This window comes from Dichomitus squalens, assembly GCF_000275845.1.
Source record: "Dichomitus squalens LYAD-421 SS1 unplaced genomic scaffold DICSQscaffold_13, whole genome shotgun sequence".
Taxonomy (NCBI): Eukaryota; Fungi; Basidiomycota; class Agaricomycetes; order Polyporales; family Polyporaceae; genus Dichomitus; species Dichomitus squalens.
In genome coordinates, this window is record NW_006766895.1 from 343044 (window position 1) to 366910 (window position 23867).

Here is a 23867-nt window from a genome sequence, read left to right on the forward strand (position 1 = left end):
AAGTGTGGCCAGAATCAGCACCCCAGAGCATGGGGAAGTAGTTGACGCCTGATGCAAGGGTGCCACCAGGCTGAGAGAACCAGTTGTATGCCCAGGAGACTTTGCTATAATGATCTTGAGCATAATTCGACACGGAGTTATGTGATATGAAGTCTGACCTGCTGCTGAAACCCTTCGTCAAGGAGACATCGTTGTAGGAGAGGCCACGCTTGATGCCAGAGCTTGAGCTTGAGGACGTCGAAGTCGCTGCAGGAGCAGAAGTGTGCCTATATGCGAAGTCAGATCAGGACAGATCAAGATCGAAGCAGGTACTCACGTCGAGGCCTTGGTTGATGCAGCGGCAGTAGTGGCTGCCTTGGAGGTCGATGCCGCAGCAGTGGTTGCTATCTTCAAAGTGGATGCCGCCTCGGTACTGGCTACCTTCGAAGTCGAGGCCGTGGCCGTCGAAACCACCTGCGAAGTGGATGCCGCGGCCGTGGTATGCACCTCGGAGGTAGACGCCGCCTCCGTGCTGATAGACGCCGAAAAGGTAGTGTGGACGTCGGTAGAGGACGCCGCAAGGATCGCGGTACTAGTCGACACCAGCACAGAAGATGACGCCTTGGCGCGGCAACGTTTCTGGTTCGTAGGGGCTCCGAATGCGGAGGTAGCGAGGAGAGCAATAGACAAGATAGCGGAAGAGAACCTCATGTTTGCCTTGAGTGCAGATAGTAAAGACCGAGTGATGAAAGAGCGTGTACGATCCCAGAAAGCTTAGAGAACGAGTGGAGGGGACGACTGCAAGCTCAAGACGACGCCAGAGGGAACGAGGATGGAGCTGCCAGAGGCAGGAGATGGAGACCGTCGTAGACACGGAAGTCTTATATAACAAGACCAACTGCGCGCCTGCGAAGTTCGGGGCCTGGCGTTGGCGCGCTATTCACGTCGGTCCACATTGGACCTGGAGATGACGCGCGGTATACATCAAGCCGGACAGAAGTTTTCACTCACCGGGGCGATAGGTCGCTTTATTAGGGCGTGCGTCGCCATAGCAATGCAGATACCAGCAGGGGCCGGAGCACAAGAATACATGAGGCAGCCAACAAGACGCAGGCGTCCATGGGCGCGATCCGGAAATACTCGAGGGATGGGAGTCGTCGAGGCGTTTTGCCCAGGCCGCAAATCGCCGGTACCTGTCCATCCAAATGGGGAAATTTAGACGCGTTTCACATACCCCTCTTCCAGTGCACCGCAGTAGAAACGATAAGCCGACAGACTACCTCTCATGTTGGCGATCAGTTCTTCGTTCTCCGGATAAAGAAGCCATACCAAACTCGAGGGCGAGTCACTTTCCCGACGGTTTCTTCTCTGAAGGCAGTCCTCACTTACTCTTCATGCACTACTAGACCTTCGTACGTACTGCCAACGAAGGACGAACGGGTGCTGAGGTGCAGTCCAGGTTGATGATACCTCAAATTATGGAAGAATCTATCTTAAAGACACGATTACCGATTCCATCAAACTCTTGCCGTATCACGCCCCGACCACCCTTATAGCTCCACCGGAAGGCAGCCGATGGAGACCAAACCCCCCTAAAGAGCATCGCGTCAGTAAACGTACAGATCGTAATGCCGTATGGGCACTACTCACGACATTGTTGTTCTGGCAGCACACGGGCTGAGAAGTGCACGCGCTGCCGCTGCCCGCCCCCACAACGGAGATCGGCGAGCAGCCAAGACCGAGCTGGCCAGTGACGCCCTGTACAGCAACACCGAGCAGGTCAAGCAGGGTCGACGCCGCCGCAGTGTCCGTCTGTGAGCACCGTTAGAAAGCGCCAACATCCGCGCTGCGCATACAACACTCACGCTCTCGAGGGAGTTGCAGCACTGGATGGGACCGGTGTTGCAATTACCGGCGGCCGCAAGGAGAGCAAACGCGAGGGTGGAGACGACGGCGAGACGGGAGAACATGGCGTCAAAAGGTATTGTAGAGCTGAGCGAGGTCGCGAGAGACTTGGACAAGTGAGTTTGAGTTAAGAGGAAATGTAGGAAGTGGAAGTCGTCGAACTGAAGCTGACGTTCTCTACGGCGGCATGAGAGGCTTTATACAGTCTCGCATCGCCGGTGCTGTATCGTCCGGTCGTGAGATGTGAAGCGGTGATGAATAGACATTTAGCCTACGTCTAGACATTTGCCGACATATAGCCTCGGCAGAGAGACTTCGAGACGGGGCGCCCATATATCATCGTAGACGAAGGCTCCGGACGCTGCGTCGGCAAGCCTCGCCCCGCAAGGTGATCTTGTGTTCCAGGAAATCGAGCTATGACGTATATACTGTGCACTATTGGGTTTTATGGACGAGGTCGTCCGGCGAGGAGAGCTGAGCATAGCAGAAGCATGAACACCAACGCAATGTTGAAGACAAAGCTTGTGAGTAGCGAGCATCCCTGGAAACACATACGGTTGACTAACGAACGGCCTGGACGAATTGCGTCCCTGTCACATCCCCGCCTGTAAACACGTAAATCCCTCGTCGGCGTCGGCGCGATACACCTGATACGCAGGGCCGAAGACGTTCTCAACTGATCCGCCTCGCCTCGTCATTCACTCGCTAGACGCAGCGCGCGCCGTATGCGGTCTGGAGCCCGAGTGCGCCCATTCCTGCGGATGAGACACAGCGCCCGCAGCATTCCCGACCGCATATGAAAGTCTATTGTGCTTCGATAGCACCGGAGCGCCGCCGAGATCCTGAGGCGATTGGCAATTTCGAGCGACCACCATCGCCTTGGCCAGTCAGAACAGGCTGCTGCGCCCAACGTACCCTGCCCAGTGCACGAACATGGATCACATTAGGTACAACTGGGCCATGCTGGATTGCTCAGCGGCGTGTACATAGCAACGAGCATTTTAGGGCATCCGACGAGAAAGCGGGGATCCATGCAGGTTCAAATCGGAACGAGTCGATGTCGAAGTTGGACACGCCACGGACATTCAGCGGGACGCCGGCCCTCTCCGCGCTTGAACCCTCCTGTAACCTGTCACTCGAAGCGTGCGGGCGATTGCTACGGGTGTCGTAGCATGCCGGCTATCCGCGATGAGCCCCAAAGATGTAGGGAGGCAGAGGTGAGTCTATCGAGAGCCTGCACAAGTCGGCGGCGGCACCAGGGGATCGATGAGGACGTATCGACGACACCTCGCTCCGACAAGCTGCACCGAGTGAGTGGGTATAATTCAATCAGCCGCGGATTGACTATTGCAGATACCACCGACCGTTAGCGTGGTCGTCTCTCGCACATCGACAGTCGCGGACCCGTCCAAAGACGGTCGGCCAAGCGGTGTTCTTGCAGCACATCAGCGGTGAGCGCACGACGAGCAAGGGCGGATTAGGCAGGCGTCGGGCCAGAATGCCCCCAGTTCGTCGACAGACAACACCGTCTGTACATCAATCGACTCTTGTGAATCGTATCCCAAGCACGGAGGGCCGGGGGAGCGACGCACCCTTTCGTGTTCTATGTAACTTACCGGGTCCGTCGTCGTCAGTTCGTCAGTCGTTGTCCGACCCCCTGTGAAGGTCGGACACGTTACACGAACGTCTTTGGACGACAACGACGGACTTCTGTCAGAGGCGGCGACCACCCCGACGTGGGAATCCCGCTGTAACACCAGGTATGGAAGCTCGGGGGCCGGCACGCACTCACGTTGCGTGCAATTGATTAGCCATTACGTGAGAGAATGAAACCGCCCGGATGACAACACATAGATACGCCTGAGCCAAACTTAGCGGCAGCAACCATCCATGATGCATTGGACAGGGAGCAGGAATGGATGCGCACGCTGGAAGATCGAACTGCAAGGGAGCAATGGAGCATACCACGGCCCCGCCCGGGCTAACTGCGGTCAAAATCCGGACCGCACAACGTTCCCACAGCTTCAGGTTGACAACTATGGCTGCGGTCTCGGACGTACGAAACTGCACGCCTTCGACCTTGCAGCGTTTGCGCGTGCGTTTGCCAGTTAGACGCACGACGCCAACGGCGTTGACGCATGCGACGGACATGAATGAGCACGGAGCGGCAATGAGACCTATACGGTATGCAGCACACGCAGGCTGTGGGGGTATCATTACAAGCGCATTCCCCAGCCGGATCTATCTGTACAACACCGTGTGTCCTCATGAGCACCGCGCGCAACTATACAGTGCGGAGCCAGCAAACGCACCATATTACGATCTATACCCTCTCCCTCTCCCTCAAGCTCATAGAAGCCGTGCACAATCCATCCATAACACCCCCCCAACACTCACAACTCCGCCGCCTGGCTCCCCCAGCCCGCCAAGCTCGCCGTGTAGCTCCCCGCGCTGGCGATCGACGCGAGGGACGAGTTGACCGCGCTCCGGAAGAGGTCCGCGCCGCTCGTGCCCAGGCTCGCGTACGTGCTCACGCCGTCGCGCCCGAAGAGGTAGTACGCCGCGCGGGTCTGCATCTGCGCGAGGTGGTGCGGGAGGTAGAGCGTCATGCCCGTCAGGAGGAGGCCAAGGGTGAGGTAGAAGACCACCACTGCGGGTCGGGTCGTGGGCCGGTGTGAGGTAAGTTGAGGTTGGGGGAGGGGGAGATGCGGGACGGGACGAGCGCGTGTGTGCGTGCAGGCAGGCAGACAAAGTTCCGGTCAGTATTCGATCTCTCAGCGTCGGATGATGGGCGTGGCAGGAGCTACGCATCCGCAGCGACAAATGCGCGCGAGAAATAGAATGAGGGAGCAAAGGTACAAAAAAGGGATGGACACGAGCATGGACGCACGGAGGTGAAAGGCGAGGGAAGAGGAGCATGTACTCACTGACGAGGAACCTCTCCCACGGCTCGAGCATGGACAGCGCGAACGTCACCTCGACCCACAGGCGCTGCCTCCAGAAGAACCGGCCGACGAGGGAGCGCGGCGGGCGGTAGGGCAGCTGGAGCCCGAAGAGGACCTGGGCCGTCGTCGGCTCACGCTTCCACTCCTGGTAGGACATCGCGGCTCTGTAGTACTCGGGGTCGGTGATGGTTGCGTTGGCGGGCATGTTTGTCGTCAGGCGAGTGGATTGCTGTAACCGTGAGTGTTGCGTCTACTCCAAAGGGTGTGTGGAGATGATATTGCTGGCTGGCGGATACGGACGTGTCCCGGGTGCACGAAAGGCAACAGAGAAGGGCGGTAAGATGTCAGACGGGGACAGACGACTTGGAGCAACGGCGGTAGCGGGCAAGCAAGGAGCGACGACGACGGCGGACTGTATCTAGGACGTGGTCGTGGTAGAGAGAAGAGGCGGGAGGTGGATGCTGGGAACGGAATATAAATTGATTCGTTGGGGGTGCGACGTTTCCGCCAAGCGGTCGGCGCCCGTACCCTCCGCCGCTGACGCGACAGCTGCCGGATCAGACCACTGCCCCTGCGTACCAGCGCTGCGCATGCTATAAAACGTGGCTTCGAGTTGCACAACGCAAATGCACATGGGTTTGCTTCCTATGTCCTCCCGTTCCCCGCTACACATACAACGTAGTCTACCAACCTGCAATGGATCGGGTCGCCAAGAATGGATGTGTTCTGACGAGGCGTATCTTGCCCAAGACTTGTCTCCACTTGATCAGGCACGGAGAACAGATACATAGAACGAAGGACAGATCCGCGGGCGAGGAAACGCCATCGATAATGTGGCAAGAGCGCGATGTACAGACGTATATGTATACATATCATACTGATACTTCCCCAACTGCACGCTGTACCTCATCAGACAAATGGTTTGAGCTGGTCGACCAATTACAAACTTGTCAGCTCCGTGGACATGGAATCCTAGGATGCAAAGCTTGAGGCGCATCCTCTCGCTCTCTCCAGCTCATCTGTGTCGCTGTGTCGAGACGAACGTGCTCAGATACAGAGTAATGGCAGACGGGGGTGCTGCGTCGGAGCGGTCATCGGTGCATGTCCGTTCAAAACCGTGAGATGTTGATCAGTCCCTCCTAGGCGGTCCGACGTCTTCAGCTGCGGGACTGTCACGGAGGGTACATAGACCCTCGTCTCAGGTTCCAACATTGGCAGCATACAGTCGGGATCGTCGAGCCAGTACCGGTAATGAATTCACCACCGTGCTGACCGTTTGACGTGCCGTGTGCACAGGGCGTGCTTCCGGATCCCATGTACGACGAACAAATAGGTCCCTACCACTTCCCGTAGCGCAAGGGGCACCACAAGATTTGGGGCACGAAGACGGATTGAAGCCAGAAGCGAAAGGACGAGCGAAGCGGAGTTGCCAAGCCAATGACGCCAGAAGATGAGCCCAGGTGGCTGGCGCCGACAGCGTATAAACGCACCCGTCCGTCGGCCCAAGACCGAGATATAACCTGAAGCTCCAGAGCCACCGACAAGTACTGCCCTTGTCTACGTTCCACAGCCTCACCACCGCCGGGACTGCCCCCAAGGTGTGCGAAACAGAAGCGACGCATATAATAGCTCACAAGGGCGCCGAAACGACGCGATCTCATCACCTCGAGCCCTTCACCACACGGTTCTGTCATCCGCCTACCTTGATTGTGGCTACCTGCGTCCTAGGCCTCCCCTGGTCGCTGCCACCTGCCTGGCGAACACAACGAAGATGTCAAATATTGAACACACAATGGCCCTACAAGGGACATATCGCAGGAGACGCAACGCGTTTCGGACGTTGGAACAGAGCCAATATTATAGATGGTGATATACCTGATCACGCCAGCGCGGCGGGCACAAACCACAGGTCAGTCTCATGTTGCACGCACACTGAGTGGAAGAGCTGAGGAGAAAAGACGACTCACAGTGAAAAACCCATAGCGCTAGCAGTGACCGACAACAGATAACCAGCCTCCTGTCCGGCGTCTATTCGTACACGACCCATCGACTCATCCTCCAATGGCGGAGCGACGACGACACGGCGCTCACAGCTCCCCGACCGACGCGTTGCGGGCCACCCAGCCTCCGACGAGCCGCCGCACGGACAGCGCCGCGGCCTCGCTCTCCTCGTTCCCGAGGAAGTAGTACAGCGTGCGCCGGTAGAGCAGCGGTAGCTCCTGCGGCAGGAACGTGTACAGCCCGGTGAACACCACGGTGAGCGTCAGGTACAGGATCGCGACTGCCGCGCGAAGTGCGGAGTACGCGAGCGGAAAGGACGGTGAGCGTCTGCGGGAAAGGCAAAAGGCTGAATCAGGTACGCACGGGTCAGGATCTTTTCCCAGGGCTCGAGGAGGGAGAGGCCACAGGTCGTCTCGATCCACAGACGTTGCCGCCAGAGGAACGCCCCGACGGCGTTCTTGGGCGGCCGGTACGGAAGGTCGATGCCGAAGAGGACCGCGGTGGTGGTGGGTGTGCGCTTCCAGTCCTCGAGTGAGTTGCCCATTGTGCGCGTGTAGTGTTCAAAGCCTAGTCTTGTGCTATGCGCGCGGCGGAATGATATGCTGGTTCAACAGGAAGACAGAACAGGAATGCACAGACCCAAGTGCGAGAACGTTCGAGGGGACGCGGTTAAAAGACCAAGCACAGGCAGAATGCAGACCGCAAATACGCTCGTAAGGGGGACACCTGGGTGCGGTGACCGACGTGAAAGGTCGTGAGTACAGTGGCGGACGGAAGGAGGTGCGGGGGGGACAAGTGAGCAGAGGGCCCCATGGCCTCCTTTGGAGGCCGTATTAGAAATGCTCGTTCCCTCGTAAGCGCTCGTTCCCGGCTAGTATCGGACAGACGCTCGTTCAGTCCAAGTCCGACGTGATCTTCTCACCGCCCGCGCCCGTCCGCGAGCTGTGCCGCCGGCGCCGCTCGCTGTTTGGCACGACGTCGACGCCCATGGTGGCCATCATCGAACTTTGTCTGCGCATTGGACGTGCACTGGGCCGATTCATGGCTGCCGCTCATCGCTCTCAGGCGAATTCAACCTCTTTCGGAGTGCGTGTCGAGCCACGGCCGATCGGGTGGGCAAGGACGCTGACTGTTCAGAGATGACGCCCGACAGCGGCCGATTGATTTTCGTATTTTCTGTCGGGTTCCATATTGCTTCCATCGGACACGATGGCTGGCGGGGGTGCGACGGCGCCGTGCACGGCTTCGTCTCTGGTGATCTTTCTCATTTGTAGTTTTGATAGGCCCGGTCGAGACGCGATGTGCGAGAGCTGGCCCGCGACGCGAGACGTCATGGATGAGCAACGGATGCGCTCAGCGACCGAATGAAATGGAAGATTGCAGACGTATGACTTTTAGATGTCCATGACTCAGGCGTTTTCGCAAGCCAATCCGGCCTTGCCCGTCTCGAGGCGGAGACGGTTTGCAAAACGCCGTCCTCCCAAGATTTCTCGGGAGTCACACGCAGGTTTGACTCCGTGCGACGCCGGCTCAGTCCAAGAGATATGGCAGGCGGCATAACACGGCTACGAAGGGACCTACGGCATGTTTCGGAAAGGTCGCGTGCATTCATGAGGAGTTGTACTCATTGCCGCGCGCGCCCTGCCGATTGTTCATGGAAGACGGTCGTCTCTCCTGGACGCAGCTTGTACGTTTCTGCTCTCTTGGTATTGTGATAAAATAATCATGAAAGCCAGGCTATTGAACAAGTATACTCCGTAGCCTGAGATAGCGAAGCGGTCAGCCGAGCACACTTCGGATGCTCCTTGGAATAGTATATCAGTTAGTGACGCAATAGAACTTGATTGCTCATCTCTCGAAACGCGTACAGCTCGCCGTCGTGCCGTCGTTCGAGGCTAGGAAGCGGCCACGTCGACGTTATGATTATAAACGCAGTACAATAGGACAAAGCAGTACAGCAAAGCGATAGACTACACGGCATATATACGAATAAAGATAGACCAACTACAATGCGATGCAAACGATAGCACAATGCGCACGGAAGAGATAAACAGCGAACTACCTCACAACTTACGCCCCGATCGCCTGGCACCAAGCGCACTGGGCGACCCATGCCCGCACCCCCTCGTCCCCCGCCTCGTAAGGGGCCCGTTCGGGACAGTTCTCAGGGAGCCCATGCCCGTGCTCGTAGTGGTCGTCCCTAGCCGTCGTATGACAGTAGGGACAGTGCAGCTTCTTGAAGTGCAGGTGGTTGTCCCGCACGTGCCGGTGAAGCGCAGACCGCGTCATCACCGAGGCACACCCACTCCAGCCGCACTGCACCTTCGTCGTGCACTTGGTGTCGGAACAGTGCACGTCTCGCAAGTGGTCCAGCAGCCCCTCGGGGCTCACGACCGCGCCGCAGTTCTGGACGTGGCAGGTGACAGGGACCTCGATCCGGACGACGTTCGAGTGGGCGTCGAACCGCGTCCGGAACGCGTCGACGTGTGGAGGGTACGGAGCCGCTTGACCATCTTCTGTTGGCGGCGAAGGCGAAGGCTGGACACAGGGCACCTCATCTGCAGCGGGATAAGGGTAGTCGAGATGGTTATAACCATCACTGGGTGGTTCAACATTTCTTAGCGCATTCAGGTTGGAGATATTGCGAGTAGGCTGACTTACAATGTATCCGGGGCCTGTGGGACGCAATTGACGTCGGCGGCAGGCTGTCCCCATTCAAAGCCGAAGTCGACGAAGTCGTGCCTAAGCGTAGGAAAACCAACCCGGAATCAACAACTATCCAAGCGGAGTCGCCAACCACGTACTCATCATACGAAATCGCGACATCGTACAAAGCCTGTTGCATGCTCCAGGAGTTGTCGAACCCCTGGACACTCTGGCCGTAGGGCACGACCGGTGTCAGTATTGGTGGCGTGCTAGCCACCGACGAACTGCTGGTCGGCCTGCCCCATGAAAATACTCGTTTAGCTGAAGCGTTCGACGGAACGTGACTACTCACGAATAGCCCGGCCAGTCTGAGGCGTCCCTGTAACCGGAGTCCCCCAAAGCTCCGGTGAATATGCTGACGCGTGGTTAGGTTCCGAGCGTTCAATGACAGCTGATCAGGAGAGCTCACCTGGATGGACCAGCGACAGGACCCTGCGTTGACAAGTCAGTGCAGTACGCCTCCCAGGACCCCTCCATTACAAAGTCGAAATAGGCATCCATAACGAAAGTTTAATAAAAATAAGGGAATGGGGAAAGGGGGTGCGCCGCTCGGGTGGTGGACGAGGTCTCGGTCATAGCGTTTGGCGCGCTTTTGAACCCCGTTGTGTTTGGTCCGACACAACAACGTGGATGCACCTCCGCGTCTTGCACGTGAGTATGTTTATGGCAATCTCTTACCGTTCAACAAACTGAACAATGGGATTGCTCCTGGACCACGTGCAGCGGTCGATTGGAATGTCGGGATCGCCTATTGTCGACGGCGGCACTGTCGCCGAAGGATCCTAACCACGGAGCTGCCGCACCATTCAATCCGTTTATCGACTTCGCACCACCTTCCTCGTCGTCTTGTACTGCATCTTCGCAGTGTCGCTCTTCAGCTCTTCCGACCTGCTCCTGCTCCGGTTCGTTCGCCGGTGGCAGCAAGGAATTATACTCGGTTTAGCTACAGCTTAGACGCTGTACAGAGGTCAGTTCGAAGGATGCCTCTGAACATATACCAACCCACTCACCGCACGGGCCCTAGCGCATAGTTCGCCACTTTCCGCCGAAACCACCAACATGCCCGCCAGCCTGAGACACGCACAACATCACATTCCTCCCACCCTAACCACAAACTGAGGCAGCAACAGGTGGTACGGCCGCTGACTAGCTGTGTACTTAACCATTAGTCGAATCGGTACACTAAAAATCACCTGATGCCCGACTATCAGCTAGAATCTCGTTCCCGACAAGGGAACATCTTGAGAGCTGCCAACTGGATCATCATACGTCCGAGGAGAGGTGAGGTGAGGAACGGTATGCCTCCTTTGAGTTGCGGTCGTCGATGCTGCAGCAAGAGTCTGGGCGGGTAAGGGGCGAGCTAGGTTTACCCAGCGGCATCAAGGCATAGGGGCCCTAGCAGGCGGCTCCAGATCGCCTTGTTTTCGTTCTGGTAGTGGTCCTCAAGCATGTCCATCTACGCCCGGGACAATTTGAGTATTCGTGCGAGGATAACAAGGATAACAAGACGTCTGCGGCCAGCATCGCTTTTACGTCTGTGTATATCCTGAATCCCTGAAGAACGGAGTGTTGAGTACGCGGAAGTGAGCAACAGTACTGGCTTCCTAGGGTCGGTGGACGCGAGATGTTCTCGAATACCGAGTGTAGCCATCTACAGTGTCTGCACCCGAGTTGATGGCGCAGGATATTAAAGCACTACACGGAGAGACGGCTTGTTGATTAGTCGAGCGGGCTCAACGACGCTGATTACTTCTTCATCAGTCCGGCTAGCAGGCGGCCAGGTAGTTTGAAGTTAGGTGTCGAAGTCGTCCATGAAGCCTTTGAGAAACGTTGAGCTTCGCTTTTAGGTAGTTCGTTCCGGATGTCGGCCCTAATCGAATTGAGGAAGATATGAAAGGACAGGAGCCAGCGTATAAAATGCCGACGGGACGTTGTCAGATGAGTGAAAATTAGACGTGTGTCCAACGCACCTCCTGCCGCGCCTTGATATCACTGTTCGCTAAATGCCATGATGCGGGTGGATGGGATTGTGCAAATAGATCTTTGAACACCGAGGAATAACCTTCGAGGATACCTCTACCGTACGTACGCGGGATTTAACATCTCCAGGTTGAAGGACAACGGTACCATCTTCGACGCAGGGCACATTGTCCTTGCGTAGTTGTATCCGGTGCATTTGGACCACCAACGGCAGGTGCATTAGCGAGAAGTCGGTCATCGACACGTCTGGCTTTGGCTTGCATCAAGCTGTGTTTCCTCATGTGACAATATTACGCACTCGCCTCCTGGTAACGCGTGTCGACACTACGGCTGGTTAAGGAGACTTGGAGAGGCACCGTTACTGGTCTAAATCACGACGGGAGCTGCGTCCATTTTGAAAACTGAAGGAGAGACCGTTCTGGCATATTCAAGGGGCAGACTAGAACGAGTAGTGACTGCCAGCTTTACTTAGGGTAGGCGACACTTCCCACTCCGCCACGTAGCTCATGCGCGCGTTCGAACCCCTGCGCCCACAGTTGTCGTATTTATGATTTCCGAACTACGATCCGCTTTCGGGATATCCTCGTGACTACATCACCTTGTCTCGAGCTGTGTGAAACTCAGCTGGAACCCACAAAAAAGGAGCATTAAGCAATGCCATTAGTACGCTAGTAACGAGAGCGAGCAGCAGAGACGTCTATATACCCTTAAGGACAGGAATCATTAGCACTCCAAGTAACCAACCAAAACGACCTAATCGCTCTCCGTATGATACTCGTCGTCGTCATCCTGCTCCAAGCTGGACCGGCTCTTACCCTTCGATTTGGCATCCTCGTCCGTGACAAACTCGACTACAACCTGTCCTCCGCCCTTGAGCACGTCGATGTCACCTATCTTCTTCCCTGCCTCCCACGGGACCTCGCGACGCGGGTAGGCAAGCACGAGCTTGAAGCCCCACCACTTCTCAGGCGACCGTCCAGTGCGCTGCATGTTCCCCACGATGCCCTCCTCCCCTTCCTTACCGCCTTGCGGCGGAGCGACAGGATCGGCGTCCTGGACAAACTCGGGGGGAATGAGCAGCGAGTCGACATAGGCGTAAAGCGATGTCAAAGGGTCGCTCTCCCCAAAGAAGCGCACAGAGCGCCGCCCATCCGGCATCCGCACTCCAACGCGCATAGTCTTGCCGCGCCCGCTCTCTCCAGGGCGCGGCTCGCGCAGGACGAGCCCGCGCCTCAACCAACGACGCCACTCCATGCGATGCGCAACCCACTGCTTTTTTGCCTCCTCCGCTTTGTGCTCTTCTTCAATCGCCCGCGCCTGAGCCTCTGCCGCGCGTCGCTTCTCATCTTGCGCAGCGGCGTCTGCTGCACGCTTCTGGAGGATCCGCTCGGCGTCCTTGCGGCGGGATTCCTCGAACGCGCGGTCCTGCTCGGCACGAAGAGCGCGTTCGCGCTCGCGCTCGGCGGCTTCCAGGCGGAGCTTGTTGAGGAATGGCGTCACACGGGGGAGCAGCTGCTCGTTGAGGTGGATCACAAGGGTCTGTGCAGCAGTCGGCGCGGACGTCGACGGGATGGAGGGTCCTTGGTGACGGGAGAGGATCGTCATGGTAGGCGCAGGCGCGGAAGAGGACCCCGGGGCGCGGCGTGGCTGGAGCGCGATGAACGCTATAAAGGGGTAAGTTGTAGCTTGCAACTTCTGTGCGGCTGAAGACGGAGGGTCAGTAAAGGGCTTGATACTACCATGCAAATGAAACCGCACATACCACTCCAAGCTTCCCTATCGCGAATATCACCACCCCAGACGAGAATCTCGTTTTCTTGGATGATGCGGAGGAAGCTAGGGTCCGTGAGTGTGCTCCTGAAATGCGGGTGAGACGACGCTCAGTGACCAAGCGGAGGGACGCGGGCTTACCGCTTAAATTCAGCATCATTGTCATGTTCGCTGCTGACGATAACGACACAACCAATCTTGAGGTCGCGCTGACAGGTCCTCGCAAACTCCTCGTATCCCCCGAGGAAAAAGTCGGGCAGCAACTTGTCGCTTTCGGCGCTGCCGTTCGAGCCTTCCTCCCAGGCACTGCCCCGCGCAGTCAGAGTTGACGGGCCCGCCACCCCAGAGGCGACGCCGTGCCCGTTACCCTGCGACTGCTTCCGGTTACCGCTTCGACTGATGCAGACCGCACCAGTCTCTTCCTCAAGAGCACGGACCCACTGCTCTGCGACACTTTTAGGGTCTCGAGATTCCCTGCTTCGCCCAGGACCGAGGGGGCGGTACGAGAAAGAGTAGGATCCAAAGCTGGGAAGCGGAATGCGGAGGGCTCGGAAGATAAATCGAAGAAGAGAAAAGAGAGGATATAGCGGGATCGCAAGTATGTTGAAGACGATACGCAAGGGTCGGATGATGATTGTTCCGAAGAAGCTTGACTCCTGCTAACTCAAATCAGTGAATAATCAGACAGACGAGAGGCAGGGTGAAATGCTAGAATTCCAGTATGGCGGCAGGATTGCGATGAAGAACCACTGCGCTTGAGCACCCGCACGACTTAATCACGGCGCAGAAGACGAATGGTCAGCTACACAAGAAGAGCCGGAATACACCCGTAGCGGCGGGAGCAGAGGCATCCCCGTTTCTCTATAGAAACATTTAGGTGCGAAGGAAGAGTTTGCTCAATGCCCGCGTTTGAGGAACTATAGATAACTAATGTTTTCTTGCCGTGACAATCTTCACATAGACCTTAGAGTGACTGCAACAGCAAGAATACTGAGAGCCGATACCTGGGCGCCTGAACGTCTAAGACTGCCCGTGATATAATGTTGGCGTGAAAGAATATGGCATTCTCTGCTGAATGAAAGCTCCTATCCTGTGCAAGGGACGAAAAGGCCGTGGAAGGCCAGCCATACTGGAAAACGTCTATTGATGTGAGGGACATACCACGGGGCGGAATTCCCGGCGGCCTTGAGGGCCGTTCAAGAGACCATCCTGCTCAGAATCATCGATTTCAAACTGTTCAACATGATTGGTAGATTCATGCGCCGGAGGCGATGGAGGAGGGGGTACACCGTCGAATACAACCTCTGCCGCACGCTGTGGGATAGCGTTAGCTTACATTCACAGTTATGCCCAGGCTCAGCATTTGCGACAAACTTGGCCAGGTGTGGACGAATCGTCGCATCTAAGTATGCTGAGCCCATGCTGGGCTAAGGAACTTCAACGTACCTGTACGTCCCAGTCCACGCTGGCCAGAACTGAAATTGCAACCTCTGCGTCACCTCCATTTGTCTGCGCCGGAGACAGCGAGTCGATGTCCATGGTCAGCTGGCGGAGTCAGAAGGAGCGTCAGAGCAGCGAGAACTGCTAGTTGGGAATATATTATGGGAAAGATGTGGCAATGTGCAGAGAGGACAGGATGGAGCATGTGAACCGAGCTGCCACTCTATGGCCTGATAAGTGGGTTATGTCATTATTTTTGATGACATAAGGTCTAATTGGCATCTTGCCGCCGGCCTCGCCGCCACAATTCACGCTTGGTCTTGTCTCGTAACACTCACCACCTCGCTACTGAGCTTCACATCTGCACGGGACTTGCTGAACGGCCGGACGTTATGGGAGAAGTCGTCAATGTTCTTGTTGCGGTTGCAGTGATTGTCTTGGTCGTGCGCTGGGCGACATCTGGTGCGTGCTACCGATTCCTGGACTCGACCACTGGCCTGACGAACTGTCTCCACACTCACTCACTATGCTCATCTCGGACACTTTGGATTCGCTATAGGCATCAAGGACAGTAACGGAGCACCATCGCCTTCCGCCGTTCTGGGCTTCCGGCCCAAGAATGTCACGCCCGAAATGGTATGTCTCTTCCTTCTCATCCCATATCTTCCTTACCGTGGCTTCAGGTAGAGACAGTACAAAGTATGTTCCCGGATATCCCGAGGTGAGTTATGCCCCTTCAGAATCGTGCTTCCTTCTGTCGCCTACATGCGCTCGGGTTCTTTGTGGTCCCGAGGGGATTTATCTTCTCGGTCGGTCTGCTTGATCCTCAGTCCATCCACTCCTGCGCATATTTGCATCCGTTAATATCGGCTATGATTGTTCGATGGCTGGTCTGCAGGATGGGGGAACGCTCAGCGACCAAATCCAAATCTCGGAACACGGACCATGCTCCTCTGCGACCAATGATATGTCAAGAACGTCCGACTGACGACGGTTATGCAGCGACAATATTCGTTATGACCTACTGAGAACGGGAAACATCCAACAAACGTCCAACAAGATTCTAGAACGTGGCTTCTTGCCTGCGGTGCGTCTTCCTCGCCTTCGCCGAGTCATTGAAACCCGTCTCATCCAGACATATCCCGACAGCCTCCACCAGCATATTATACCGTCTATCCTCGAAATGTTGGACCAACCGCTCCTGCCCAGCCAGCTGCTGCATCCGCGGCAATTAGCAACGCTACGGCCGGCTCGTCAAAACCCAAGAGGTCCGAGAACCTGCTCACACGATACCAACTCGAGGCGCATACCTCCGCAACGTCGGTCGGGACGGAGCCGGAGTCGGCGGGCGGCAAGGCTGTGTGGGAGGACACTGCGGAGAAGCGCGAAGCAAGCCTGCGGGAGCGCAAGGCGCGCATGATCCTCGCTGCGAGAGAGTACGTACCTACCTTTGCCTTCTTCTGCCACGGCAAGTGCTTCCCATGGTCACTCTACATGTAACTGACGGCTCGTTTGGTGTTGCAGGCGACTGCTTGCTCAGCAGGCGAAGGAGGCCGGCGGCGCGAGTTCTTGAGGGTGGGGGCGTGACGGTGTTCGAATGGAGGACTGAAAATATGTTAATCCTCCCCTTGTACCCTTGGATCAGTATCCCTAATTTCTCGTCATTGCTCCCTGTCCAATACAACGGATTTTGTGCGCTCATACACACGCGGGACATGTCTTGTCCTAACCGCCTTCCATCCGATCCATATGGATGTGGCCAGGCTTGAGTTGCATCGCGAACCGGGATTGCAACATTCATCCTGTCAAGTACGTTTTCGGCTCCCTGCACGTTGTGGTTTTCAGACCGTGAATGGATACGCATACACCGACCGTAAAGTTGGCGGGATGCCCCGCAACGGTCGGTACTTACGCGATGTCAGCTCGATCCGCAGGGACGATAACGGAATTATGTAGTATGTACCACGCCGTGCCCAGATACTTGGGCCGCAGCAATTACACACTGCACTATATCCGCGCTCCGAACCTACCACGACCCTTCGCGTTTTCATCTCCGGCGGATCATCTGAGCCTGATGCCGTATACGAGACCGCGCCCAAGTTTTACCGATGCACTCAAGCATGCCAGTTGTGCAAGTAGACCCTTCTCATGAGCATATGCGTGTTCAAATTCTTGCACCAGACCAAAAAGGCACTGTAGGACTAGGGTAACGAATGGGGAACATGGGTATGTCGTGACCGAGAGACGACGCGTTTCTCGATGTTGACTGATGTAACAGTGAAAGACATCATGCGTGGTCTTCCCAACTTCCTTGATGTTGCGCGCGCGATCCGTTCATGATACAGTTGCGCATCAATGGTCAGCCGCCTGTAGCCCCATCAAAGCCATGCGGGAGTGCGATGATGTGCTCACAGGCTTCCCATCATGCACCTCCTCTTCGGAGGTGACTGATTTTGGATTACTCGCGCCACATAACAACCAGAAATAGAACACAACGTCTGGGGGAGGCCACAGGCCCCGCCGATCGGTCAGCCATATCACACATTCGCGCAATTCAGGATAAGGAATGGGACTCCAGTATTACTCCGCCTCGCGAGACAGAGGGTATGAACAGGCACCCGGGTATAGCCGCCGCGGTGAATTAGCTACTCCAAATATCTGAGCTCGAACACAACAGTTTCGTAAGCATCAGCAGAACAGTCGTATTCGTAAGAATCGCTCTGGGAGCACCGATCGAAAGGAAGGACAAGGCAACGGAGAGCGGCCTTGTTCCTTAGAGGTGGAGGATGGAGATAACCTCGGCAAGGTTCAGGTTGAGAATGAAGGGGATGACTTCCTTCAGAAGGGGAACGAGGACCTTCAGGAGGTCAGTAAGGACGGTCCCGACAAGCTGGAGGACGACCGAGAGGAGATCGGCAACAGTGATACCGACGACCTTCACAAGGTCTTGCACCGTCGTGTCGACCGCAGGGCCGGCGATGGAAACGACAGCACCGACGGACTTGAACACGAGCTAAATGGGAGAGGCGTGAGCGTAGAACGGCACACATCGCGCTGTGTACTTACGACAACGACACCAGCAACGAGATGAGCGACCTCATCCACGGTAACCAGGACGGTGCCCTCCGTGGAGGCGAGGATGACAGAGACGTCCTGGCCAACAAGGCCCTTCAGGGCAGTAACTGCACCGGTCAGAGTATCGACGATCTCGTGGACAGGACCCTGGATGTTGTTCGCCGTCGCGTTCTGAGCAGTAATGAAGGCTACAACCACAAGTTGAGTAGCACGAGCGGAAACTACGAAAGTGATAACACTTACTGAGAGCGTCAGTCGCAGGGGCGAGGTCCGCCTGCAAGCCGGTGAGGATGGCAGCAAGGCCCTGGGGAGCATCGGCACGGTTGGCAAGACCACCGGCGACGTTGGGAAGGGGGACACTGTTCACAAAGGAACCAACGGTGTTGGCTACGGAGTCGACCGGGGTGTCGATGGGGCGGGCGGAGGTGAAGGCGCCAAAGGCGAGGGCAGCGATGACGGAGAGCTTGCTGAAGAACATATTGTACTGAAAAGAGTGTGGATTGCGTAGAGCTGGAGGGAGACTAGAGTGTCTGTGGAGAGAGAAGTAGGAGAGGAGAGGAGACTACTTGACCGCAGGAGTCAATGCGGTTCCTTCTCCAAGTCGCCCAGGCTTTATACCCATCGGCGCTGCTGGTGTGTTTTGCAGATGCAGAGTCATGCGCGAGTGCGTCACTGTGACAGCAGGTCATGAAAGTGTTTCATTAGACAAATTGCTAAGCGAGGGAAGCAACGTAACCGAGACTCGTTGTGTTAGGGCTGATCATTCCGATCATTTTACTCCACCTTGTCAGTATCTTCCACCGATAGTCATTGGCGCGGTGGCCGCCATAGGGCTTCCCATCCGCGTTATTCATCCCATCTGCCACCCATCTATCAGCAGCAGATGCTTGCGCGCAAGCAGAAGCGCTGTTCTCACCATACCGTAGATGGGAGGTTGATTCGTCCAAAGGGGATGGTCAGAAATGACGTTTCGGGATCGCCCGCCGCCTTCCAGAGCACCTTGAGTCGGCTGCGCCCGTCGTATGCGTGTCGGCAGTCGCTACGCGCTCATACGCGGTGCCCTCCAGGAGGCGGCTGAACGTAAAAGACAAGAGGAAGAACCGCGACCGATGGAGCGGAGACACTAGCGACGCGCTAACCGCTTGCTTGGGTCATGGAGCGCTTCTTGATCTCTCCGCAACCCTGCAACGGCGGATCGGCGGCGCTTTTTGATCTGCCTTGGAACAATCGGCCAATCAGGCGGGCATCTTGTTGGAAGGTGCAATTTCGGCGGGGAGGGTCGGCTACAGTAGAAGATTTGGGGGTGCTGCCGAGACAGCGGAAAGGAAGAGGTCATTGGGACTGCTTGGAAAGTGGGCGTGCCGCACGAAGATTTTGTGGACGAAGAAGCATAGAGCTCTGTCAGTGGATATCGTCCTCGGGCCTCGGACGGCGGCGGATGTATTATCCAGAGATATGGTCTTGGGGTGAGGACTGCGGACATAGAACGGCCACCTCCCGGAACTCTGGAGTTGACGCAATTTGAAGGCACTGTGAGGCGAGCTTTGATGACCCGGGCAGGGTCGCGAGGCATTATGCACGTGTGCTGAGGAGGGACGCATAAGATCTGGTCAACTTGAGGCGCACGAAGCATTGTCTACACAAGTTGGAGGAGAGATTGATGTACCACTCCTTAGGCCAAGTATGTAGACACATAGGGGTTTGACTTCAAATAAGCTCAAGGCTTCAAGTTGTCGGCTTTTAGCGTTTACTGTCCCACGCGGAGCCGTCTGAACGCTGTTGACCGACGGCGATAGACAACAGGTACAAACAACCGCTCCTGTGACGTTTCTCCAGGCGCTTCGTCCTTCAGGACCGTTGCGTTATCCTTGCAGTATGTCCAGCTTGCTCCCTTCAATCGAGGCCTTCGCGAAAGTGGGTACATGCATTAATTTTCATCTGCTGTAAAGATGATGATTGTTCGTCAGGGAACAGCTGCGACCGCAGCAGGCTTAGGGACCGTCGGTGCGTGGGCCTACCAAGTTATGATGCCAATCATTACATTCATTGACGCGTGCCGCCCATTCGGTGCTCCGGCTACCCGACCTTGCCAGGTTTTGGACTGCTATTCTTTGGCCAGAACTACCTCATTTATCCCTCGTCATATCCTCCGGGATCGCGGACAGGTGCGTCTCCCCCCGTTCTATACTCGGGTCTCCTAGTCTCATTCAACGGGAGTAGAGGTACCTGTACCGACGGACTTTGGCTTGCCATACCGTGACCTTCCATTGCAAACACCAGATGGCGTGAAGCTAGCGTGCTTCTTGCTCACTCAGCGGAAAGAGCTGCCAAACATTGGTTCCATGCCTATCGAGAGTCCGGAGGAGGAATCAAATGAAGAGGTGCGTTTCCCACCACATGTACTCCATCCATGTCTGCTGTCCGTACCATGCGCATCGCTTTGCACAATACCATCTCTATCTGGACCTTCACGTCAATGCCTAGCCGGGGGTATTGTACGTAACTCGGTGGCTCCGTGGGTTTCCCTGGTCCCGACTTCCCTCCCGACTCGCGGGATGGCTTACCTTTGAACCCTCCTAGCGCAGTTAATGTGAGCATTGGAGTAGGTTTCTTGAGTTACGGTCCCGTGAAGGTCTATCGACTCTGAGCCGGACTTCGCAAGGTCTGTGCCGTGACACCCTTGGCATGGTGGCTTTTGGTCTGTATTGTCGGACCGTCTTCCCAACTATCTGTCCGACCTGTCATACGGGCAGATCTTTCCCTTTCAGAGATGCCTTCCTCAAGTCAAGTCCTTATGTTTGTCGTTGTAGTTCGCCGCAAGGCGTCCAACAATCCTCATGTTCCATGGGAATGGAGGAAACGTCGGCCACCGGATACCGCTCGCCAAGGTGTTCTTCGTGCGCATGCGCTGTAATGTACTCATGGTCTCCTATCGCGGGTGAGCGCGTTCACCGCTGTCTTGCCGACTGTAGGTCAGATTGCTGACGCCCCCCCGTTCACCCTGTGTCTTGTCACCTTCGTGCTTGCGTTCCACCCACGCGCGAAAGCTACGGCCTGTCTGAGGGTAACCCTTCTGAGAAAGGTCCGTCTGCTATGAGGGTGCACCATCTTGTATCGGCATTAGCATGTTCTGACGGCGCTGAGCACAGGTATCCGCATAGACGCCCAATGCGCGCTCGATCATGTTCTATCGCACCCTTTCCTATCGAAAACCCCAATCGTGAGTCTTAACCATTCAAGCATCCTCATACAGGTTATGCATTGCGAGGCAAGCCAACCTCATTTGATGCCCCCGCCAGATACTGTATGGCCAGTCAATTGGCGGAGCTGTCGCAATTGACCTCGCAAGTCGTAATCCGCATGCGGTGAGTCACCCTTCGTCGCTCTTACCTCCCCCCGGACCTCGCCACCTCACTCATCAAACTAACGCTTCCGCACGCCCCTCGCTCCCACTCGTAGATCCGCGCCTTGGTCCTCGAAAACACATTTCTCTCCCTGCCGCGCCTAGTGCCAACCGCGCTGCCCGTGCTGGGCCCCTTCGCGTTCCTATGCCATCAGAAGTGGGACTCGGCGTCCAAGGTCCCCCTCATCCCTGCGGAGACGCCGATGCTCCTCCTCAGCGGCGTCCGGGACGAAGTCGTACCTCGCGAGCACATGCAGGGCCTCTGGGAACTCGTCCAGAAGCGCATCCCTGGCGGCCAGAAGGCGGCGGCCCCTACCTCGGTTCCTTACTTCGCCCCGGAGCGGGAGGAGAACACGGACAAGGACATCAGCAAGGACGAGAGCGTGCAGAACCCCGCAGCGTCGGGGCACTCGCGATTCGTTGAGTTTCAGAGAGGGACGCACAGTACGTCGTATTTGTTGCTCTTGGAGTTTCGACGATCGTACCTTGTTATCTTCGGAGGCTGACGAACCCCTGGATACAACGTGTAGATGATACGTGCGTGCAGCACGGGTACTGGAGCGCCATCCTGGACTTCATCTCGTCGCTCAAGGATGTCCCTCCGCTATCGTAGGCCTGAGTGGACTGCCGATGGACGGATTCAAGGTTATCGCGGCGATGACAATTTGGATTATTTCGATGAACGGAATTAGGGTGTCGCGTGCCTATCGGTGTTGTCCTGTCCCATTCTTCTTAGTTCGCCTTTGACTCCATCGCCTCCCATGCCTTCGTATGCATGTCGTCTGTATTTGTACGTAGCTCTGATACTACACGTTCACCTCATTTGTTCGGGCCCGGATCCAGTCCGTCACCCCCTACGCCATTCATGACGCCAGAGCGAGTGCGCTCCATGGGTTGCCAGCTTGGCAACAGCATCTGTTGCGTTTTGTGAAACTTGCTTGTGTTAGATTAATTCAGCTCAATCCAACCTTGGCAACTCTCTACAGCGCAACTTCAAAGCGATTCTACGCGTGACCACATTCCGCTTCTCCGAGGCATGGGGCTAATCCGTTGCCAAAGAGACGTTGAGTCGGTGGGCTCCACTTGAATTCCCTGCCGGGTAACAGCCCATACAGCGTGCTGAGAACTAGATTTGAAATCACACGTCTGCATTACAGTAGAGCGGTTGTACGCGCGGGCCAGCAACAGCCGAAGCACTCAACGAGCTACATTGTGGGGTTGTGTTTCCTGAGGTTCTGGGAGGAATCCTGATCGACGCCAAGCCCAAATACGCCTCAAGCTCCCAGCGGCGGCATGCGCGTGAGGTCCGCAGGCGTACGATCCAACGCCACGTCCGCCGCAGACCTCACGATTTCCATCGGCTCCTGCGCGTCAGGCAGGAACGTTTCCGCCGTTGTGCCCGGGCCTGGAAGGAGGCGAGCAGGTGCAGGGCGCGGTGCGCGCGGATGGCGTCGACTTCAGCGTGCGAGCCTTCGTCCATGCTGATCTCGAGCTAGTCTGCGTACGGTATCAGGGGGATGTGGAGCGGGTCGGGGATGGGCGCGATGACGTGCGGAAGGAGACGGGCTGGGGGTCGACAAGGTGCAGGTCAGAGAGTGGGACAGAAGCGTTGTGCATCTCGGCGACCGCGCGGGCGGCGGGGTAGCTCCGGCGGATAAACGAGACAATCTGTCGTGAATGTATGAATTGTGCGGCCAGCGTAGGATGTGGAGAATGATTGCTTTGCTCCTGATAAGTTACAAAGACAATGCATAATCAACCCGAACGTAACGAGGGAAATCAAGCATTCTTCCTCATCCCAGTGTCTGAAACGGCCACCGCAAATTTTAGCCAGTCGCGAATCTACGCTGAGTGGATTAGCACCCTTCGCTACGTTCCCAAGAACGTTCTCTGCGGCCCATTCCAGTTTGGTAATCCTGTGCCTAGAGCATGCGCAGGCGGTATGGGCATCTCGGTGACCTGGGGTACGATTGTGTATTCTGTTCGCAACGGCCATGAGTCACGTAACATGCGGTCACGACTTACTGCAAAGGAACCTCAATAAGCTCAGGAAGTTGATCCTGGGTAACATGTCGTACGGAGAGCTCAGGGATGGCTGCACAATTTCCCGAACAGCGCAGAGGTCGCCCTCGAATGATCGAAGGGCGCGGAAAAGTCAACTCTTCAAGCTCCAAGCTGAAGTGGAAAGCGTCAGTGGGGACCGTGCCATAGACGGACATGGCACGATGGAAAGCACCTGCTTAGGTAGTGACAGAAGGACATACAACGGGGGATTGGTCGAAGGCCTCTTGGCACTCCCAGGTGAGTGTCCGCGTACGGCGCGCAAGATGGTGTTGCGGATCAATATCGCTTGCAGGTTATCAGTGGTCAACACCTTGCAACGTCAAATCTTGAGTGGCACAGAGCATAACATACCTATCGCAGCCGCGAGTCAGGAACAGATACGCACCGATCGTGCCCGTCCGCTGCATGACCTTCTCCACAACCATCTTGACAAACTTTCGTATTGAATTTTAGCCTCAGCTTGCGGGAGTGAGACCCCTCTGGGCGCTGCGCTCCACCTCGATGTATATCGCGTTGATCTGTTGAAGTAGTGTTTGTAGTTCAGCGCCCATAGATGGTAGCCCTCTGCATTGAGCTCTGAGGGCTTAGAGGTTGCCGTG

General features: G+C 56.3%; 9 protein-coding genes across 9 annotated transcripts; 2 read left to right on the forward strand and 7 right to left on the reverse strand.

The window, feature by feature from the left end:
- Positions 1-1529: 1529 nt before the first annotated feature.
- On the reverse strand, positions 1530-1904 carry DICSQDRAFT_34911 (fungal hydrophobin; the record flags this gene model as incomplete). Its single annotated transcript, XM_007365599.2, has 3 exons — positions 1530-1571; positions 1630-1791; positions 1845-1904. Coding segments are annotated over 3 exons (264 nt in total), but the record flags the coding sequence as incomplete, so codon positions are not given.
- A 2505-nt stretch (positions 1905-4409) lies between these two features.
- DICSQDRAFT_33809 (uncharacterized protein) lies at positions 4410-4986 on the reverse strand (the record flags this gene model as incomplete). The annotated part of the gene is made up of 2 exons (XM_007365600.1): positions 4410-4534; positions 4812-4986. Coding segments are annotated over 2 exons (300 nt in total), but the record flags the coding sequence as incomplete, so codon positions are not given.
- A 678-nt stretch (positions 4987-5664) lies between these two features.
- On the reverse strand, positions 5665-7631 carry DICSQDRAFT_105708 (uncharacterized protein). Its single transcript, XM_007365601.1, has 3 exons — positions 7194-7631; positions 6797-7110; positions 5665-6704 (listed from the first exon to the last, which is right to left on the reverse strand). Exons 1-2 carry the CDS (start codon positions 7372-7374, stop codon positions 6917-6919), a joined length of 375 nt encoding a protein of 124 aa, XP_007365663.1. The 5' UTR covers positions 7375-7631; the 3' UTR covers positions 5665-6704; positions 6797-6916.
- Positions 7632-8900: 1269 nt separating this feature from the next.
- Positions 8901-10037, reverse strand: DICSQDRAFT_169985 (uncharacterized protein; the record flags this gene model as incomplete). The annotated part of the gene is made up of 5 exons (XM_007365602.1): positions 8901-9429; positions 9492-9572; positions 9635-9772; positions 9829-9891; positions 9946-10037. The coding sequence occupies 5 exons, from the start codon at positions 10035-10037 to the stop codon at positions 8901-8903; spliced, it is 903 nt and encodes a 300-aa protein (XP_007365664.1).
- A 2232-nt stretch (positions 10038-12269) lies between these two features.
- On the reverse strand, positions 12270-14825 carry DICSQDRAFT_169986 (uncharacterized protein; the record flags this gene model as incomplete). The annotated part of the gene is made up of 5 exons (XM_007365603.1): positions 12270-13219; positions 13279-13373; positions 13428-13942; positions 14448-14600; positions 14733-14825. The coding sequence occupies 5 exons, from the start codon at positions 14823-14825 to the stop codon at positions 12270-12272; spliced, it is 1806 nt and encodes a 601-aa protein (XP_007365665.1).
- Positions 14826-15069: 244 nt separating this feature from the next.
- Positions 15070-16407, forward strand: DICSQDRAFT_86124 (uncharacterized protein). The gene is made up of 6 exons (XM_007365604.1): positions 15070-15188; positions 15286-15362; positions 15410-15447; positions 15729-15813; positions 15876-16162; positions 16251-16407. Exons 1-6 carry the CDS (start codon positions 15119-15121, stop codon positions 16297-16299), a joined length of 606 nt encoding a protein of 201 aa, XP_007365666.1. The 5' UTR covers positions 15070-15118; the 3' UTR covers positions 16300-16407.
- A 792-nt stretch (positions 16408-17199) lies between these two features.
- Positions 17200-18378, reverse strand: DICSQDRAFT_180593 (uncharacterized protein). Its single transcript, XM_007365605.1, has 3 exons — positions 18045-18378; positions 17793-17989; positions 17200-17739 (listed from the first exon to the last, which is right to left on the reverse strand). The coding sequence occupies exons 1-3, from the start codon at positions 18277-18279 to the stop codon at positions 17500-17502; spliced, it is 672 nt and encodes a 223-aa protein (XP_007365667.1). The 5' UTR covers positions 18280-18378; the 3' UTR covers positions 17200-17499.
- A 1286-nt stretch (positions 18379-19664) lies between these two features.
- On the forward strand, positions 19665-22053 carry DICSQDRAFT_136463 (alpha/beta-hydrolase). Its single transcript, XM_007365606.1, has 10 exons — positions 19665-19715; positions 19769-19805; positions 19895-19966; positions 20022-20182; positions 20612-20739; positions 20849-20883; positions 20951-21021; positions 21101-21166; positions 21261-21648; positions 21735-22053. The coding sequence occupies exons 1-10, from the start codon at positions 19677-19679 to the stop codon at positions 21815-21817; spliced, it is 1080 nt and encodes a 359-aa protein (XP_007365668.1). The 5' UTR covers positions 19665-19676; the 3' UTR covers positions 21818-22053.
- Positions 22054-22713: 660 nt separating this feature from the next.
- Positions 22714-23693, reverse strand: DICSQDRAFT_169990 (uncharacterized protein; the record flags this gene model as incomplete). Its single annotated transcript, XM_007365607.1, has 3 exons — positions 22714-22872; positions 23469-23553; positions 23620-23693. The coding sequence occupies 3 exons, from the start codon at positions 23691-23693 to the stop codon at positions 22714-22716; spliced, it is 318 nt and encodes a 105-aa protein (XP_007365669.1).
- Positions 23694-23867: the final 174 nt, after the last annotated feature.

Coding starts and splice junctions, on each gene's coding strand:
- DICSQDRAFT_105708 (XM_007365601.1), bottom strand. CDS start 7,374: ATGGGCAACTCACTCGAGGACTGGAAGCGCACACCCACCACCACCGCG. Junction 7,111..7,193: donor CTGGGAAAAGATCCTGACCC/GTGCGTACCTGA, acceptor TTCGCGCGGCAG/TCGCGATCCTGTACCTGACG.
- DICSQDRAFT_86124 (XM_007365604.1), top strand. CDS start 15,119: ATGGGAGAAGTCGTCAATGTTCTTGTTGCGGTTGCAGTGATTGTCTTG. Junction 15,189..15,285: donor CGTGCGCTGGGCGACATCTG/GTGCGTGCTACC, acceptor GATTCGCTATAG/GCATCAAGGACAGTAACGGA. Junction 15,448..15,728: donor ATGTTCCCGGATATCCCGAG/GTGAGTTATGCC, acceptor ACGGTTATGCAG/CGACAATATTCGTTATGACC.
- DICSQDRAFT_180593 (XM_007365605.1), bottom strand. CDS start 18,279: ATGTTCTTCAGCAAGCTCTCCGTCATCGCTGCCCTCGCCTTTGGCGCC. Junction 17,990..18,044: donor CCCTGCGACTGACGCTCTCA/GTAAGTGTTATC, acceptor TTGTGGTTGTAG/CCTTCATTACTGCTCAGAAC. Junction 17,740..17,792: donor TCGTTGCTGGTGTCGTTGTC/GTAAGTACACAG, acceptor TCTCCCATTTAG/CTCGTGTTCAAGTCCGTCGG.
- DICSQDRAFT_136463 (XM_007365606.1), top strand. CDS start 19,677: ATGTCCAGCTTGCTCCCTTCAATCGAGGCCTTCGCGAAA. Junction 19,716..19,768: donor CAATCGAGGCCTTCGCGAAA/GTGGGTACATGC, acceptor ATTGTTCGTCAG/GGAACAGCTGCGACCGCAGC. Junction 21,022..21,100: donor TCCTATCGAAAACCCCAATC/GTGAGTCTTAAC, acceptor TGCCCCCGCCAG/ATACTGTATGGCCAGTCAAT.